Source organism: Otolemur garnettii, unplaced genomic scaffold, assembly GCF_000181295.1.
Source record: "Otolemur garnettii isolate 467f Iridium unplaced genomic scaffold, OtoGar3 scaffold00047, whole genome shotgun sequence".
NCBI lineage: Eukaryota > Metazoa > Chordata > Mammalia > Primates > Galagidae > Otolemur > Otolemur garnettii.
In genome coordinates this window covers 8,594,684-8,612,329 of record NW_003852442.1, presented here as the reverse complement: position 1 = coordinate 8,612,329, position 17,646 = coordinate 8,594,684, and the positions used below count along the sequence as shown (strand labels likewise).

The following is a 17,646-nucleotide window of genomic DNA, read 5'->3' as shown; positions in this document are numbered from 1 at the left end:
TCTCCGTGGGAGTATTTCAGGAAATACATGAGAAAGAAACGTTAACATAGAGATGCCACCATCTTGCAGCCCCCCAAAGAACTGATGGCTGCAGGCCTTCAGCATCAGTGTGGCTAACCTCACAGTAAGAGGGGAGAACCAGCTCCGCCTGCAGCCTGGCCAGAGGGACGGAAATTGAGCCTGGTCAAGCACCAGATCCAGCTGCCCAGACACAGAGTCCCGAGCAGGAATGAGCTACACAGACACAGCTTCCTGGGTTACGTCAGCCTTTCAGCCTGGGTTACTGTGCAGCCCCTTGGTGGGAGAGAGAGCTCCAGCCCCTTGGCCCTGGGCCCCAAGGAGAGACACATGCAGTGCGTCAGAGATTCTGAACAGATGCTTTTAATGGGGAATCATGGGGTGGGGGTGGCAGAAGCCTCAGGCTCAGTTGGCGGCCAGGATCTCCTGAACCCAGGGCATAAGCGCGGTGACGCGGGCATACACGGCGGGCGTGGTGGTGGAGCAGGTGCCGCTGCCCCAGGACACGATGCCCACCAGGGTCCAGGCTCCGTCCTTCTGGCAGACCAGGGGGCCGCCGGAGTCACCCTGTGGGAAGGAGAAAGGAATGTCTCCACCCTGAAAGGGTGCCCTGACCTGGTGACATGCAGGGAGGAGTCAGAGAGGTGACAGTGTGGGCCCAGGGCTAGGCCTAAGTTTTTCAGGTCTGGGTCCCCAGGGCAGTCGCAGCTCTGCTATTGATTCCTGGGGGCAGTGGTGTCCCTTAGCTTGGTCACTGCTTGTCACATGGGCATCTGTGAGCCTCAATCCTGCCTTTGATAGGCTCCAGGAAGGAGTGAGGTTAGCAGATGAGGGAAGAAGGGCGCCCGGGCCTCCAGGATATGGGTCCTGTGGTCCCCTCGCTCAACCAGGGTGTTGGTAAGGTCAGTGGTACAGGTGGGGCAGCCCAAGTGAGCCTTACCATGCAGGAGGAGACGCCACTGGCCCCAGCGCAGATCATCACATCAGTGATCTTGCTGCCCCAGAACTTCTTGCATTCAGTGTTGGACAGGAGGGGCAGGGCTGCCTGCTGCAGCTTGTCAGGGGTCTGGGGGGCTGCAGGGTGGGAGGGGGCAGGTCAGGGCCCTCGGTCCACTGCAGTGAGGGGACCAGGCCCCGCCATGCCTGCCTTCCCTCCCCTGCCACCTTCCTCTTCAACATGGCCATGTGGTGGGAATGTCCCCCAGAGCCTAAACATGCCTATGGGACACAGCTCCCTTCAGAGGCCACACCAGGTGGGGAGTCTGGGTTCCCAGCCTGGAGAGCAGCCTGGGCTGGCCCTGGCACCGTCACCCACCATCACCTACCACAGGGGAGCCGAGGCGGGGGCACACTGAGGGGCTTCTCCAAAAATTGGCTATTGGGGTGCACATGTGTTCGGCCTGTTTTTATTTCCTTTGGTAGATTTGAATTCAGTAAACCAAAGAGCAGATCTATGACTGTGTTGGAATTCAGACCAAACCAGGAGAGCCAGCGGGTCACCCTAAGACTCTCCTGCCAGGCAGCCCCAAACCCGGGGCAGCCCCTGGTCTGGGGAGGCCCCACACACCCACCATTGTACTTGGTCTTGCCCCAGCCTGTGGTGGCACACAGAGTCCCTGCGGGGAAGTCGTCATCAGCGCTGGGCAGGCACACAGCGGACACCGTCTGGGAGAAGCGGGCGGGCGTGGCCAGCTTCAGCAGGGTGATGTCATTGCGCACGGTGAATATGCTGAACTTGGGGTTCTTGAAGACCTGTGGGGGGACCAGACGCCCAGTTGAGCCTGGAGGCTGGGGAGCTGCAGCCTTCAGGACACCAACTCCTTCCTGGAGGCCCAGTCTGGACAGAGCCAGGGAGCCAGATGAGGACCCTGAGCCTACCTCAACAACCCCACTCCCACCACCCCAGCCACCCAGGGATCCTCCCCTCCTGCTTGGTCAACCCCCTGACCCCCGGCCAGCTCCAGCCCCCTGACCCTCGACCCCTCGGCTGAGCCTCTGCAGAACAAACAAACCTTGGCAATCTTCAGGACCTGGATGTCCTCCTCATCAGAGCCCTGGTCAAACTCCCCAGCCACCACCACATCAGAGGTCCTGGACAGGACAATCGGGGTGAGACCTGGGAACACACCCACTCTCCTCCCACCCAACCAGAGCCCGAGGCTGCCCGGCCCTCACTTGACCCCACAGTGGGCAGCGGTGACCACCCAGTCCTCGCTGATGAGGGAGCCCCCGCAGAAGTGGAAGCCGGTTTTGTCCTGGGGAGAGAGATGGGAGGATCAGCAGCTCCCCAGCCTGGCCCCCACCCCAGTGCTCACCCCGCATGCTTGAGACACCCTTCTCACCTGTAGGGACACCTGCCAGGGCCAGGAGCCGGGGATGGCGTCCTCGCCGTTGACGATCCTGGACAGGCCACTGACCACAGGGTGGATGGCGGGGACCCCGCAGCCTGGGAGTGGGAGTGGGGTGAGAGGTGAACACCAGCTGACTCATTTTCCCCCTGGGACCCAGTGTGGTTCCCACCTCCCTCCTCTGAGAAGTCAGCCCTGACTCCCTGCCCCAGCCTCTGGTGGCAACTCTGGGCACTTGGACACAGAGGAATGGGACTCTGTCCCCACCTCAGCCAGGCAAGCCAAACTGGTGGGTGTGAGGTATGCTGCAGGCCCATAGCCAGGGCTGGAAGTCTGGACTCTGGGTTTGAGCCTAGGCTCCACCACTGCTCATCTACGTGGAGTCTCAGTTTCCCCATCAGGAAAATGGGTATCACACAGTGGCCGACCTCACTGCTGTGGTGGGAAGATCCCACGTGCCCAGACAGCCCCAGCTCTGTGCACAGCAAGCACTCCATGAACAGGAATTTAAAAGGGCAGGACGCAAGGTCCCAAAAAGTTTGAGTTAGAAGGTGCCAAGCCACCACTGCCTGCATGCCCCAGCCAAGCCTGTGTGGGAAGCTCCAGCTGCTCAGAGAATTTTCTGAAGGCCTTGGAGAGACCCCAGGGATGTCTACTTCCTCCCCTGGGAGCCTCAATTTCTCAGCGCCCTACTGCAGAGGTGCCATTAAGGCTCAGGGACAGGGTGAGTTGCTCAGGCTCACACCACTGTGCACAGCTGAGCTGGGAGCAGGGACCCCGCTGCCCCTTGCTGGTCTTGGGGACAGGGGTGAGAGGCGCAAATGTCCTGCCTCTACAGGGCCCAGTACTCACCAAAGGTGGTGCCCAAGAGGGCCCAGCAGGAGAGAAGCCAGAGGAAAGACATGGTGGAGCTGTCTCAGAGGTTGAGGACGCCTACCTGGGGGCCCTCCATTATATACCTGTGCACCAGGCTGTTATCTGGAGACCTTGGGGCAGTGATCCCTGACCTGGGAAGTGCCCAAGTGGTCAGAGTGTGCCAGAGCAGGGCTGGCGTGGGAGCCTGGGATGGTAGCAGCTGCAGTCCCCAGCTGAGCTGGGGCTGAACAAGATGGCCTTCTCCCCACAGCTTCCCTCCTCCAGGCCCTGCCTCCTGAGGGATGCTCGTGGGGATGAGTCCAGAAGCCCTGGTTTGAGCCCCCAGACTGCTCTCTCCTGGTCTGAGGACCTGCAACAAAGAATTTAATTGATCTGCTGGTGTTAGAACCCCGCTGGGCAGGGTGGTGACAGTGGGGAGAGGCCTGCCTGCTCCCCAGAGTGTGGGACGAAGCCTTGAGTGGGGAGGCCAGGGGCTGACGGTGCCCCACCTGGTGTCAGGACAGCTAAGAAGTGACAGCTCAGTCAATGTCTGTGGCAGTCTCCTGGGCTGTGTGCAGAGTGGCTGGGAGGGATAAGTTGCCCTCCACACAGCCGCTGGCCCTGCACACGGCACCTGTGTTCAGGGGCCCCTGGAGCTGAGCACGGGACATCCCAGAGCAAGACAGGGCTTGGGGACCAGCAAGGGGCCCTCCTGTCACCCGATGAGAGCTGACAGAGGCTGGACCTCAAGATATAGTGGAGGCCCTGGAGACCTGGCTCCTGGTTTGAGTGGCAGGGTAGGTGGTGGAGCCTTTTCCCAACTAGTGGGAAACTGCGGAGAAGAAATTTTAGATCAAGGCTGCCAGACATTCAGGGAAGATTCCCCCAAATGCACAAGAAAAATGCCTTGTGGCTGTTTTCTTTGTTTGTTTTGCAGTTTTTGTCCGGGGCTGGGTTTGAACCCGCCACCTCCGGCATATGTGGCCCGTGCCCTACTCCTTTGACCCACAGGCGCCGCCCTAGTGGCTGTTTTTATAAATTTCTATCCATCGATGACGGTGAGGTGTTTGTTCACTGCATAGGTTCTGTGTCAAGCAGCTGTGGCCCCTCCGGCAAATTACTTACCCTCTCTGATCCTGTTCCTATATATGTAAATAGGGACACTTATAGCTTGGGTCCTATGTGACCAAACAACCCCACCCATCTGGAGAGCTCGAGGACCAGGCCTAACACATAATCCACGCTGGTGGGTCCTTCATATTTATCTTTCTTCAACTCACCCCCTTTGCTCATTCTAGAAGATTCTCTAATGACAAGGAAGGCAACAACGTATTAGGCAGAACAGCAGAACAGAAAACCGGTGTGTGGCCTGGGCCACGCTCTCCAGTCTGAACTGGAACAGCCCAAACAAAATGAGAGAAACACAAATTCCTGCGTTTAGCAAGCGTATGTGGGCAAGGGCGGGAGAGTTTATTTGAAAAATAAGTAAAATATACACCACCAGCTAAGGGGCTGGGAGGCCTCACTTTGAAGGGGACAGTTGAGTAAACGATCTAAGAGTCAGCAGAGTAGCCAGGTGCATCTCAAGGTGGAGACGTGCCCAGACACAGGGAGCAGAAAGGCAGGCACCTGGGTGTGGCAGGAAGTTCAAGGAGGCCCTTGTAGCCCACGGGGACTGGAAATAAGGTGGGTGGAGAGGTGAGGGCAGAGCAAGGAGGGCCCTGGTGCAGACAAGACACTGGTTTGGATGGGGGAGAGGACGCGGCAGCCCCCAAGCCAACCTGTGGCTGTGGCCTTGGGAGCTGACAGCTGGCGAGGCCCTGCCCACCACGCCCCTCCCACCCCAGAGTGGGCTGCCCAGGCATGTGGGAACCAGTGCAGCTGTGGTGGGGCGGGGAGTTGGCCCCTACAAGGGATCCCAACCCCTAATTCAGAGGAAAGAGCCCAGGGGCGGAGAGTCAGGTGCTGGGGAAGTGGAAAGTGCCCACCAGGAGACAGCTGAGACGCAACTGGCTACCTGCTTGGAATAAGAGCGCTGGGAAAAAACCAGCAAATGCTAAAACTTTGATAAATCGCCCTGGTCTAGGACTTAATGTGAATTCCTTAGGCTCAGAGCTGGGGGCTGACGCTCAATGAGGACCCCATTCCCTGGTCCCAGGTGGTGACAAAGGAACGTGAGGTGTCAGAAAGCGTCAGTACCAATTAGGAAAACGCTGCTGGCCCACCCATCTGTGTCCTGCAAAGTGTGGCTGGCCCAACCCTGCCCGGGATGGCCACCTCCCACTTCCCACCTCCCTGCAGATGGAGGTCAGGCCTGGGGGACCCTGTCCTGAGAGGCCTGGCCACTGCTCCCACTGCAGGACAACTTACAGCCCTAAAACAAACCTAAACTGAAGACAAAACTTCAAAAGGAATCAAGCACACATCAACAGTATTGCTTTAACAAGCCCAGTGACTGTCCTGCTCACTCAGACCAGCTTTGCCCAGGGGAACGTGGCCCTGCTGGCCAGACCCCCAAGGCCTCTGATGGAGACCCCTGGATCTTTTTTTCAAACCATCCTGTTGTGTGAGGCAGGTGTCGTCTGGAGCGGCTGCATGCCCCATTCTTGTGCAGCCGTACCCAGCGACCTGGTTGCTGTGTCCCGGTCTCACAGGTGTAGTGTCTGTGTCTGTCACCAGCACTTGGGCCCACAAGGGCAAGGGTGCATGGGCTCTGTCACCCAGGTTCAAGGGCTGTCCCCAGGGCACTGAGAGTCCCTCAGCCTTTGCCTCCTGCTCACAGTCATCAACCTGTCACCCAGACCTGTCTTTCCTCATTGTTCTGTGACAAGGACAAGAGTTTGTTTTCTGCGTCATTTTGTGGTATGGAACCAAATCTCCGTTTATTAGAAATTAAACTTTATACAATGATTGGTTCATTAAGACATGAATAGTCACAGAAAGAGGGAATTCTACCAAGCAGACGGGGCGCCCTATCAGTGAGGTTTGCTCACCCTCGTGCCACCAGCCCCCAGCCACTGGCCAGGCAGCTCTTGCTCACCCGCGCCCTAACCACGCTCGGAAACCACTTGGTTGGACTGGTAGTGGACAAGGTGGAGCTCTGGACAACCCAGGGTACCGTGCTAGCCTGAGAACCTAGGCCATGGCTGTGGCCCTGGGGAGCCCCCCTGCTTTGAAGCCTGGGGTGGGGCCACCTCCTGTCCCTGCAGGGAAGCCCCACTCTTGCACAGGAACAGAAGAGCCCACTCTGACACCCAGGCCCTGAGGGTGCTGGGCATTGCCAAGGCTGGTAGGTGGTAGGTGACATGGGCACAGGGCAGCTGCCCCTTTCCCAGGGGCTGGTGTGTCCCTGGCTGAGAGCCAGCAGGCCGTGCAGAGGGCTTGGCCCTCACTTATCACCCAAGGTCCCTAGATAACGGAAAGGGTAGTCCTCAGACCTTGGGGCTGGGCAGGGCCTGAGGGGCTGGGAGGGACCCGGGGGTATACAGGATGAAAAGGGGCCCCACAGTAGCAGACCCACATTTCCCTGACTGGAGCACAATGGCCTTTCTTTGGCTTCTCTCCTGCTTTGCCCTCCTGGGGGCCACCTTTGGTGAGTGCTGAGCCTGTGGCCACTGAGTCAGGAAGGCTGGAAGGAGCCGGTCCCATCTGGCCTGAGGGGGTCTGTCCTGAGGGAGCCCCAGGACCTGGCTGAGAGGGAGATTGTACTTTCATCACCCCTGGGGTGCAGGAAGGAGAGGAATGCCTCTGAGGCATTCTGAGCCTTACTTCTGGGCTCTGCTGGGGTCTGAAACTCTAGAGGGGGATGCTATGGCAAGGGAAGGTGTGACCAGAGGGGACCTCCCAAGGCGTCCACCTGGGGATTTTATTTATTGTGCCTGCACTTGCTAAATATTTTGTTTTCTATTTTAAAGAAAAAAAAAAGAAATAGTAAAAAATATATAGAAAGAAAATATGACATTTATGCATCTATTATTGGAATTTAGCAAATCTTATTTTTTTGCAGATTTGCCTTAGGTACTTCTTTAAAATATAAAATAGGTTAGGTACAGTGGCTCACACCTGTAATCCTAGCAGTCTGGGAGGCAGAGGCAGGAGGATCATTTGAGCTCAGGAGTTTGAGACCAGCTATAGCAAGAGTGAGACTGCGTCTCTACTGAAAATAGAAAAATAAGCCAGGCATTGTGGCGGGCACCTATAGTTTCAGCTACTTGGGAGGCTGAGGCAGGAGGACCCCTGGAACCCAAGAATTTGAGGTTCAGCTAAAGTTTCCCCCTCCTTCCCTCTCTGGAAGGTAAACCTCTTTCCAATCTTGTTGTATCACTCCTATGTGTGTTTATATTACAAATGTTCTCTCTCTCTCTCTCTCTCTATACACACACACACACACACACATATATATATATATATATATTATTTATTTATTTATTTTTTTTTGAGACAGAGCCTCACTTTGTCACCCTGGGTAGAGTGCCATGGCCTCAGCCTAGCTTACAGCAACCTCAAACTCCTGGGCCTAAGAGATCCTCCTGCTTCAGCCTCCCAAGTAGCTGGGACTGCAGGCACTTGCTACACCACCAGCTTGTTTTTCTATTTTTAGTAGAGATGGGGTCTTGCTCTGGCTTAGGGTGGTCTCAAACTCCTGAGCTCAAGCAATCCACCTGCCTCAGCCTCTGGGAATGCTAGGATTACAGGTGTAAGCCACTGTGTCCGGCCTTTCTCCATATGTATAAACCCACGAACCATGCATAGGTTTTTAGAAATTTACATAAACAGCATTCTGAACTCTGTGCCAGTGTGTGTGTGCTGTTTCCCACTCCCATGCTGTCTGATTTCTCTGTGTCGATAGAAGATCCAGCTCGTTCACTTGTGTCACTATGAGGCGCTCTCTCTCATGTGACTTTATCAGCATTGATTTCTCATTTTTTTTGCTAGTACAAGTTTTATTTTTCTTCTTTTTTTCTTTTTCTTTTTCTTTTTTTTTTTTTTTTTTTTGAGAGTCTCATTCTGTCACCCAGGCTAGAGTGCAGCAGCAGCACCAGCACTCACTGCAACCTTAAACTCCTAGGCTGGAGTGATCCTCTGGCCTCAGCCTCCCAAAGTATTAGGATTACAGGCATGGGCCACTGCTCCCAGCCCTGGTTGTTTTTTGGTGATACCACTCTTCTGGGAAGGGCCCTGCCCATCTTCGACTTCCTGTGCACAGAAGAGGCAGGGGCTGGGTTTGTAGCAGGTGCAGCTGACTCGAAGTGCATGGGTTGCCAGAGGGGCTGTACCTGCTCAGATACAAACCCAAGCTGTGCCACCAGCTGAGAATTCATGTGGTCCCGACTCAGCAAATGCACCAGGGACATGTGACGTTATGAAGTGCACCAGCCTTTTCTCATTGTTCTGTCACGTTCACAGCTCACCACAGCCTCAACCTCCTGACCTCAAATGATCCTCCCGTCTTAGTCTCCCAGACCACTGGGATTACGGCATGAACCACTGCACCCAGCCAACGTGTCCTTTTATGATGTGGAATCAGAATCTGGCTTTATGCCGGGCATTGTGTAATCCTAGCACTCTGGAAGGCTGAGGTGGACTGCTTTAGCTCACAAGTTCAAGACCAGCTTGAGCCAGTAGGTTGCATGTGGGTAGATGTTTCAACCTTGAGGTTGGGGGGCCAGGGGAAGTTTCCAGAGTTTCCAGAGGAAGTGGTGTTGTCATAGATGGGTCCTAGGCTGGCCTGAGTGACTTAATGTAGAAATGAGGAGTTCTGGCTCAGGACTTGTGGCTCAAGCAGCTAAGGTCCAGCCACATACACCTGAGCTGGAGGATTCAAATCTAGCCCGGGCCTGCCAAACAACAATAGCTGTAACCAAAAAATAGTGGGGTGTTGTGGCAGGCGCCTGTAGTCCCAGCTACTTGGGAGGCAGAGGCAAGAGAATCTCTTGAGCCTAGGAATTGGAGGTTGCTGTGAGCTGTGATGCCACAACACTCTACCCAGGGTTACAGGTTGAGGCTGTCTCAAAAAAAAAGAAAAGAAAAGAAAAAGAAATGAGGAGTTCTTAAACAAAAGCCCCAGCCCTTCTTTACCCCACTCCTACCCCCAGGCTGCGGGGTCCCCGCCATCCACCCTGTGGTCAGTGGCCTGTCCAGGATCGTCAACGGCGAGGACGCCATCCCCGGCTCCTGGCCCTGGCAGGTGTCCCTGCAGGTGAGAGGGGTGTCTCGAGCATGCGGGGTGAGCACTGGGGTGGGGGCCAGGCTGGGGAGCTGCTGATCCTCCCATCTCTCTCCCCAGGACAAAACCGGCTTCCACTTCTGCGGGGGCTCCCTTATCAGCGAGGACTGGGTGGTCACCGCTGCCCACTGTGGGGTCAAGTGAGGGCCGGGCAGCCTCGGGCTCTGGTTGGGTGGGAGGAGAGTGGGTGCGTTCCCAGGTCTCACCCCGATTGTCCTGTCCAGGACCTCTGATGTGGTGGTGGCTGGGGAGTTTGACCAGGGCTCTGACGAGGAGGACATCCAGGTCCTGAAGATTGCCAAGGTTTGTTAGTTCTGGGGGCTGGAGCTGGCCGGGGGTCAAGGGGTTGAAGCAGGAGGGGAGGATCCCTGGGTGGCTGGGGTGGTGGGAGTGGGGTTGTTGAGATGGGCTCAGGGTCCCCATCTGGCTCCCTGGCTCTGTCCAGACTGGGCCTCCAGGAAAGAGTTGGTGTCCTGGAAGGCTGCAGTTCCCCGGCCCCCGAGCTCAACTGGGCGTCTGGTCCCCCCACAGGTCTTCAAGAACCCCAAGTTCAGCATATTCACCGTGCGCAATGACATCACCCTGCTGAAGCTGGCCACACCCGCCCGCTTCTCCCAGACGGTGTCCGCCGTGTGCCTGCCCAGCGCTGATGACGACTTCCCCGCAGGGACTCTGTGTGCCACCACAGGCTGGGGCAAGACCAAGTACAATGGTGGGTGTGCGGGGCCTCCCCAAACCAGGGGCTGTCCCAGGGCTTGGGACTGCCTGGGCAGCAGAGTCTCAGGGTGACCTGTTGGCTCTCCTGGTTTTGGTCTGAATTCCAACACAGTCATAGATCTGCCCATCTGTTCCATGTTGTGGAAACATCACCCAGATCACTGATTAAAAATGTACTAACCAAGGCTGGCAGGGGGCTCACACCTATAATCCTAGCACTCTGGGAGGCTGAAGCAGGAGGGTCCCTTGAGCTCAGGAGTTTAAGACCAGTCTGAGCAAGACTGAGACCTCATCTTTACTAAAAATAGAAAAACTAGCCAGACACTGTGTCAAGTGCCTGTAGTCCCAGCTACTGAGAGGCTGAGGTAGGAGGGTCACTTGAACCCAGGAGTTTGAGGTTGCTGTGAGCTAGGCTGATGCTATGGCACTCTAGCCTGGGCAGCAGAGTCAGACTGTCTCAAAAAATAAAATGTACCGGCTCGGCGCCTATAGCTCAACCGGCTAAGGCGCCAGCCACGTACACCTAAGGTGGCGGGTTCAAATCCCCAGCCCGGACCCGCCAAACAACAATGACGGCTGCAACCAAAAAATGGCCGGGCGTTGTGGCGGGCGCCTGTGGTCCCAGCTACTTGGGAGGCGGAGGCAGGAGACTTGCTTGAGCCCAGGAGTTGGAGGTTGCTGTGAGCTGTAATGCCACGGCACTCTACCCAGGGGGACAGCTTGAGGCTCTGTCTCAAAAAAAAAAAAAAAAATAAAAATAAAATGTACTGGGCAGCATCTGTGGCTCAGTGAATAGGGCACTGGCCCGTATACCAAGGGTGGTGGGTTTGAACCCTGCCCCGCCCAAACTGCAAAAAAAAGGTACTAAATGGGAATAAATATGGGCCCAACACTGGTGGACCTGGATGGCCAGTTTCCAGAGAAGCCCCTCAGTGTGTATGTACCCTACCCCTGCTCCCCTGCAGTGGGTGGTGGTGCCAGGGCCAGCCCAGGCTGCCCTCCAAGCTGGAGACGCAGAGTCCACATCTATCCCACAGACACTTTCAGGCTCTGAGTTGTTTCCACAACATGGCCACTATGAAGAGGGAGGTAGCACAGGGAGCGAGGGCAGGTGTGGCGGGGCCTGGTTCCCTCATCGCAGTGGGCCGGTGGGCTGGTGAGCTGAGGGCCCTGACCTGCCCCCTCCCACCCTGCAGCCCCCCAGACCCCTGACAAGCTGCAGCAGGCAGCCCTGCCCCTCCTGTCCAACACTGAATGCAAGAAGTTCTGGGGCAACAAGATCACTGATGTGATGGTCTGCGCTGGGGCCAGTGGCGTGTCCTCCTGCATGGTAAGGCTCACTCGGGCTGCCCCACCTCCCTCACCCAGCATGCCTGAGGGGACCATAGAACCCCCACTCTGGCCTCCCCTCTCTCCCTGCCCTCTCCCTGCCGTACCACATGTCCTAAAGCCACCATGTAGCAAAGTTCCATTGATATCAATGTGAGCAAATCCTACCTCCTGAGGTTGTGCAGTGGGCAACCTGGACAGCGGAACCTGCCGCTCAGAGGAGCCCCTCCTCCCTTACATAGGGAGGCCCTCACCCCCACACTCTTTCTCCTATTGGTGAAGCAGCTTTGTGGGGCTTCTATTAAAGGACCCTAGAGTGGAGGCGGCCCTGACTCCAGGGCCCAGACCACGTAGGGAGCTGCTAAGTCTCTCAGAATCTGCTACATGTCAGGTCCCGGACTGGACTCTGGGAACCATGTCAGAGGCCTCTGGGGCTGGGTCTCTTGGGCTGCCAGATACACGCCCTCTTCTCCCTCTCTCACAGGGTGACTCTGGCGGCCCCCTGGTGTGCCAGAAGGACGGAGCCTGGACCCTGGTGGGCATTGTGTCCTGGGGCAGCGGCACCTGCTCCACTTCCAGCCCAGGCGTGTACGCCCGCGTCACTGAACTCATGCCCTGGGTTCAGGAGATCCTAGCTGCCAACTGAGCACACCCCCCAGCCTGTCTGACCCTGCTTCCCACAAAGCCTCAATAAACCGGTGAACACACACCAGTGCTGTCTGGTTCGCATCTTGTGGCCTCTAAGGCCTCACTCTACTTCTGACCCTGTGCCTCCAACCGCCTGGGTTGGGCCAGACCAGGCTTGGCAACTAGAGGTCTCCAGGATCCCCTCCTAGGTCCTCTTCCTTTCACTTAGACAGGAGTGCACGGGCAGAGGGAACAGGCTGAAAAGAGAGACAGGGCATCCGGGTTGGAGAGGCCCAGAGCAATCTCGACACCACCCCCTTTCAGCCCGTGCCCCAGGCTCAGTCTGCTGGGGCTCAGCACCTGTGGGGGTGGGGGTCGGTGGCTGGGAGACAAGCCCCTCCCAGCTCTAGGTACCTGTGGGTCCAGGGAACTTTCCCATAGCCACCCTGGAGGTGCCTGGACCATGCGTGGACTCACAGGAGAGGATGCTGAGGGTGGAGGGGAGGGTGGGTAGGCTCAGGGAGCACAGTGGGGTCCCTTGGACAGCCCCCTGTTCCCCTTACACACCATGTCCTTTTTCTGGGTAGTTTTCAGTCTGCCTCACCTGGGGGAGGCACTGTCCCCTCCTATCCTCTGCATGCACCCCCCACCATGCCTAGGGGCACATTAAACTTGCATGAACCAAAAAACCCTTGGGTGTCCTTCTTTGACTCAGTTCCCTCCCTACTCACCACCCCCCAGAAGCAAGGAGTCAACAGGCTCCACTGGGCCCTGGGGGTTCTGCTCCTAAAAGGCTCAGCACCCAGCCCGCCCCTCCCCCTCCTCCTTATACCCAATCCCTTCCCCGTCTGGCCCTGGGCAGCCTCCCAGTATTATGTCCCCTCACCCTGTCCCCTGATCCACCCCAGCCACAGACAGAGGCCACCACAGCAACTGTGGGCCTCTGGAGCAGGCTCTCCCAGCTGCCAGTCTCAGGACCCAGAGCTCAGAGGCATATGGTACCCTCAGGCTCATGCAGGGTCAGAGGGGCAAGAGGAGGCCAGGTGCTCTGAAGGGGCCAAAGCTCTGGACATCAGGGTGGGCTCCTCATCCAGCCCCCTTGGGGCACCATCAACTGATTGGCTGTGCTGTCCTTGCCCCCAGGCTGTGGGGTCCCTGCCACTCACCCCGTGCTGAGTGGCCTGTCAAGGGTTGTCAATGGGGAGGATGCCATCCTGGCTCCTGGCCCTGGTAGGTATCCCTGCAGGTGAGAGGGGTTTTGTGCACGCAAGGGCCAGGCTGGGGAGCTGGTGACCCTCCCCATCTCCCTCCCCAGGACAGATCCAACTTCTACTTCCTCAGGGGTCCCTGGTCAGCAAGGACTGGGTGGTTACCGCCACTCACCGCGGGGTCACAGGAGGGCCAGGCTCAGTGGTGCACACTAGGTGTCAGGGAATGACACTCACCCCTCCTAACCCTACCACACACTGTCACCAGAAGGAAGGATCTGACACAACCTCAGGCCAGGCGCTCCACCCCTGCCATAGTGGGGCCTCAATCTGTAGGGGACATCAACTGCTCAGACCCTCAGGCCACCTGGACCACAGCTTGGGGAAACCTGGGAAGTCCTGTGCCTTCACTGTGTGAACAGGGAAACTGAGGTCCCGAATGAAAGGGATGTCCTGAGGTCATTACCAGGTTTAGTGGCTGAGCTGGGGCTCCCCTTACCTGGCACACGTCCTGGGCATCCCTCAGAGAAGGTGGCCATGCACCTGAGCACTACCTGCCACCTCCCTCTATTCCAGAAGAGCCCCTGTGGGGTAGCTTTGACCAGGAGTCCATTTGGGTGCAGAGGCTGCGGCAGGCTAGGCAGGTGGGAAGAGGCTGTATCCAGGAGCAAGCCTGGCCCCCCACCCAGCTGCCCGAGTCACCCTGCTCCCCACCTGCTCTGCTCATGGGCACCTACCCCTCTGTGCTTTCTTTCCTTCTCTTTTCCAATCATAAAGTACCCATAAACATCCCAACAGCTGTCTGTCATTATAAAATAAGTTTTGCTCATTGTAGAAAAATGTGAAAATATAAAATTTAAACATCACCACCTGTCCCATGCTATTTTCTCACCGGTCTCCACAGACTATCTGTTGCTAGGCCTTTCTCATTTCCCAGTCATGCTAAAACTCCTCTGCATCCTCCACTTGGAGGTCTGCCCTGCACTTCCGTGCCCCTGGAGATCTCTGAGCACCACTGTGTGACGACCAGACTGCAATGTCACCTGCAGAAGCTGGCTGTCCCGCCTACTCTCCCAGACAGTGTCCCTGGCTGCCTGCCCTGCTGGCTTTCTCTGGGACAAGAGCGAGCCCATACAAAGGGGAGTGTTCGAAAGGGGCTTCTTAGGAGTATGAGTCTCAGTTTTTTGGTAAAAATGCCAAGCACAGTTGAGAATTCCAACAGGATCATAAATCTGTCCATTTCTTTAAAATCCTCTGAATTAAAAATCTACCAAACACGAATAGAAACACGGCCCGACTCATGTACTTGAGGCCCCACTGATGTAATTGAACAGCAGGTTTACAGGTTTCAGCACGACTGCCCGCCACAGGGCTGGGGCCAGCCTGGCCCCTCTGCAGGTGGGAGCAGCAGGGCCTGTGGGCTTGCCCAGGTCTCTGAGTGTGGTCCCAGGGGCACTTCCCTGCGCTCCTCCTGCTGTCCTTCCTCCAGAGTCCTTCCCTCTGCTGCCCAGGACATGGCTGCTCTCCTCTCACAGGGCAGAAGCAGCAGGAAGTGGGAGCATAAGGGAGCCTTAGCCTGGCCCCTTGCCCAGTGGCAGGTCCCCTCCACTGTCCCCATCGCAAGGAAGTCAACCTGCTTCCCTGGAGAAGGAGATGGCTCCTCCATCAACCACATAGCAGTAGGGCTGAGGCTACCCAGGCAAGGTCTGTTTAGACACCTTTGCTCAAAGCCAGTCCTGGGGCCTGACATGCCCTCTGAAGAGACCTGTACCCATTCAGGATCTGGGGGTCAGTCCCACCATGTGCTCATGAGGAAAAGGTGGCACAGGGAGGGCAGGTGTGGTGGGTTGGGTGGCCTAAGGGCCTGCCCTGCAGCCAACAGGACCCCCAACAAGCCGCAGCAGACGGCCCTGCCCCTCCTGTGCAATGACAAAATACAAGAAGTTTGGGGCAGGCTGGTGCGGTGGCTAACACCTGTAATCCTACCACTCTGGGAGGTTGAGGAAGGTGGATTGTTTGAGCTCAGGAGTTTGAGATCAGCCTGAGCCAGACCACGTCTCTACTAAAAATAGAAAAATGAGCTGGGCATTGTGGTGGGTGCCTATATTCCCAGCTACCTGGGAGGCTGAGGCAAGAGGATCACTTGAGCCCAAGAGTTCGAGGTTTCTGGCTTGGCGCCCATAGCACACACACAGTGTCTTATGGCACCAGCCACAGACACTGAGGCTGACAGGTTTGAATCCAGCCTGGGCCAGCTAAACCACAACTACAACAAAAAAATAGCTAGGCATTGTGGTGGGCACCTGTAGTCCCAGCCACTTGGGAAGCTGTGGCAAGAGAATCGCTTAAGCCCAAGAGTTTGAGGTTGCTGTGAGCTGTGACAGCACAGCACTCTATGAGGACAAGATACTGAAACGCTGCCAAAAAAAAAAAAAAAGAATTTGAGGTTGCTGTGAGCTATGATGCCATAGCACTCTACCAAGGGCAATAAAAGTGAGACTCTGTCTCAGAAAAGAAAATAAAAATAGAAGTTACAGGGTAGCAAGATCACTGTCTGGGCCAGTGGCATCTCATCTGCATAGTAAGGCTCACTCAGGCTCCTCTGCCCACATCACTGATGGCTCCCAAGGGGAACCACAGGACCCACATCCTGGAGGCCCTGGCTCCCTTTCCCCTCATCTGCTAACCTCACTCCTTCCTGGAGCTCAGTGAAGGCAGGGGAGAGGCTCACAGACACCCACGGGGCTTCCTCTGAGCTGGCTGTGTTGGTCCATGTAACAAGTGACCAGGCTAAGGGACACCTCTGCCCCCAGGAGTCAGAACTGCGAATGTCCTATGAGACCTGAGCAACTCAGGCATAGCCCTGAGCCCACTGTCACCTCTCTGACCCCTCGCTGGATGTCACTAGCACAGGGCACCCTTTCAGGCTTAGAGACATGTCCTCTTTCCTTCCCGCAGGGCACTATAGTGGCAACCTCATCCACCAGGATGGAGCCTGGACTCTGGTGGGCATTATGTCCTGGGGCAGCAGCACCTGCTCCCCCTGTAGGCCCATCACGTACACCCACATCACTGAGCTCATAGCCTGGATCTGAAAGCTGAGCCTGTCCCCTCCCCACCCACCATCTGAGTAAAACTCAAAAACATTGACAGCAACCTCGGGAGGGAGTTGAAAGGATAGATACTAGCACTGGGCCCCCTCTGTGGAGTTTAGGGCCAGGACGGCTAGAACACCCAGCCCTACTCTCTTCTTTGTACAGACAGGGAAACTGAGGCCCCAGTTCATACGCAGAAAGGTCAAAGCTGAGCAGCACCAGGGGCACCAGGCACACCCTGCAGCCCCCATCTGGGCCACAGGCTGCCTTGGGTATACGGGAAGGGAACACACTTGCCAGAGCAAAGCCCTTCTCTGGGCCCCTCCCTCCCAACTCAGAGGCCAGGTCTGTGTGGAGTCCCAACATACCTTGGAGGTTCCACAAACTGGAATGATGAGTTTCTAAGTAAAGCTCTGGATAAGGTCTGTGACCATGAATTTCTTTTTTTTTTTATTTTTTTTTTGAGACAGAGCCTTGAGCTGTGGCCCTGGGTACACAGCCATGGCATCACAGCTCACAGCAATCTCCAGCTCCTGGGCTCGAGCAATTCTCCTGCCTCCACCTCCCAAATAACTGGGACTACAGGCACCTGCCACAACACCCAGCTACTTTTTTTGGTTTTGGTTGCAGCCGTCATTGTTGTTTGGTGGGCCCAGGCTGGATTTGAACCTGCCAGCTCAGGTGTATGTGGCTGGCAGCTTAGTCACTTGAGCCACAGGTGCTGAGCTATGAATTTGTTATGTACCTGCACAGCTTATACCCTACTGGGCTGCTCAACATCCACCCCTGCTCCAGACCCCTGGAGCTCCAGGGATAACTCTAAGGAGCTCACAGAGTTCACCTCTGCTCCAGACCCCAGGAACTGCAGCTGTGCCCTCTGTGCCTCAGACTCTGCATCTGACAGCTGCCCCCCACTTCTCTCCAGCAGCCCAGGCTCCCAAGGCCTGGGGGCCATTTGTAGACCTCATCCTACACAAGGGAGCACCCCAGCCCATAGTCCCACACTGCTTCCTAGGGCTTCTGTTTTCTTCTAAAGGAACCTGCTATTTCTTCACTCTCCCTAGACATGCCACCACAGTCCTCACACCCGCTTAAACCACTTCCCCTGAAGTCTGTCACCCACACCTTGCAGCCCCGGGACACCTGCCTTCTTACTCACTGCCTCCCTCTCATCGTATTTTTTTTTTTTGCAGTTTTTAGGGGGGCTGTGTTTGAACCTGCCA

General features: G+C 56.5%; 2 protein-coding genes across 2 annotated transcripts; one reads left to right on the top strand and one right to left on the bottom strand.

The window, feature by feature from the left end:
* Window positions 1-358: 358 nt before the first annotated feature.
* LOC100956077 (chymotrypsinogen B2) lies at window positions 359-3,301 on the bottom strand. The gene is made up of 7 exons (XM_003791322.2): window positions 3,219-3,301; window positions 2,361-2,464; window positions 2,194-2,273; window positions 2,031-2,109; window positions 1,590-1,770; window positions 959-1,092; window positions 359-585 (listed from the first exon to the last, which is right to left on the bottom strand). The coding sequence occupies exons 1-7, from the start codon at window positions 3,268-3,270 to the stop codon at window positions 424-426; spliced, it is 792 nt and encodes a 263-aa protein (XP_003791370.1). The 5' UTR covers window positions 3,271-3,301; the 3' UTR covers window positions 359-423.
* A 3,450-nt stretch (window positions 3,302-6,751) lies between these two features.
* On the top strand, window positions 6,752-12,190 carry CTRB1 (chymotrypsinogen B1). Its single transcript, XM_012806167.1, has 7 exons — window positions 6,752-6,813; window positions 9,317-9,420; window positions 9,508-9,587; window positions 9,672-9,750; window positions 9,979-10,159; window positions 11,361-11,494; window positions 11,978-12,190. The coding sequence occupies exons 1-7, from the start codon at window positions 6,762-6,764 to the stop codon at window positions 12,137-12,139; spliced, it is 792 nt and encodes a 263-aa protein (XP_012661621.1). The 5' UTR covers window positions 6,752-6,761; the 3' UTR covers window positions 12,140-12,190.
* The last annotated feature ends 5,456 nt before the right edge of the window (window positions 12,191-17,646 follow it).

Coding starts and splice junctions, on each gene's coding strand:
- LOC100956077 (XM_003791322.2), bottom strand. CDS start 3,270: ATGTCTTTCCTCTGGCTTCTCTCCTGCTGGGCCCTCTTGGGCACCACC. Junction 2,274..2,360: donor CCTGGCAGGTGTCCCTACAG/GTGAGAAGGGTG, acceptor CTCTCTCCCCAG/GACAAAACCGGCTTCCACTT. Junction 1,093..1,589: donor GGGCAAGACCAAGTACAATG/GTGGGTGTGTGG, acceptor CCCACCCTGCAG/CCCCCCAGACCCCTGACAAG.
- CTRB1 (XM_012806167.1), top strand. CDS start 6,762: ATGGCCTTTCTTTGGCTTCTCTCCTGCTTTGCCCTCCTGGGGGCCACC. Junction 9,421..9,507: donor CCTGGCAGGTGTCCCTGCAG/GTGAGAGGGGTG, acceptor CTCTCTCCCCAG/GACAAAACCGGCTTCCACTT. Junction 9,588..9,671: donor GCTGCCCACTGTGGGGTCAA/GTGAGGGCCGGG, acceptor TGTCCTGTCCAG/GACCTCTGATGTGGTGGTGG.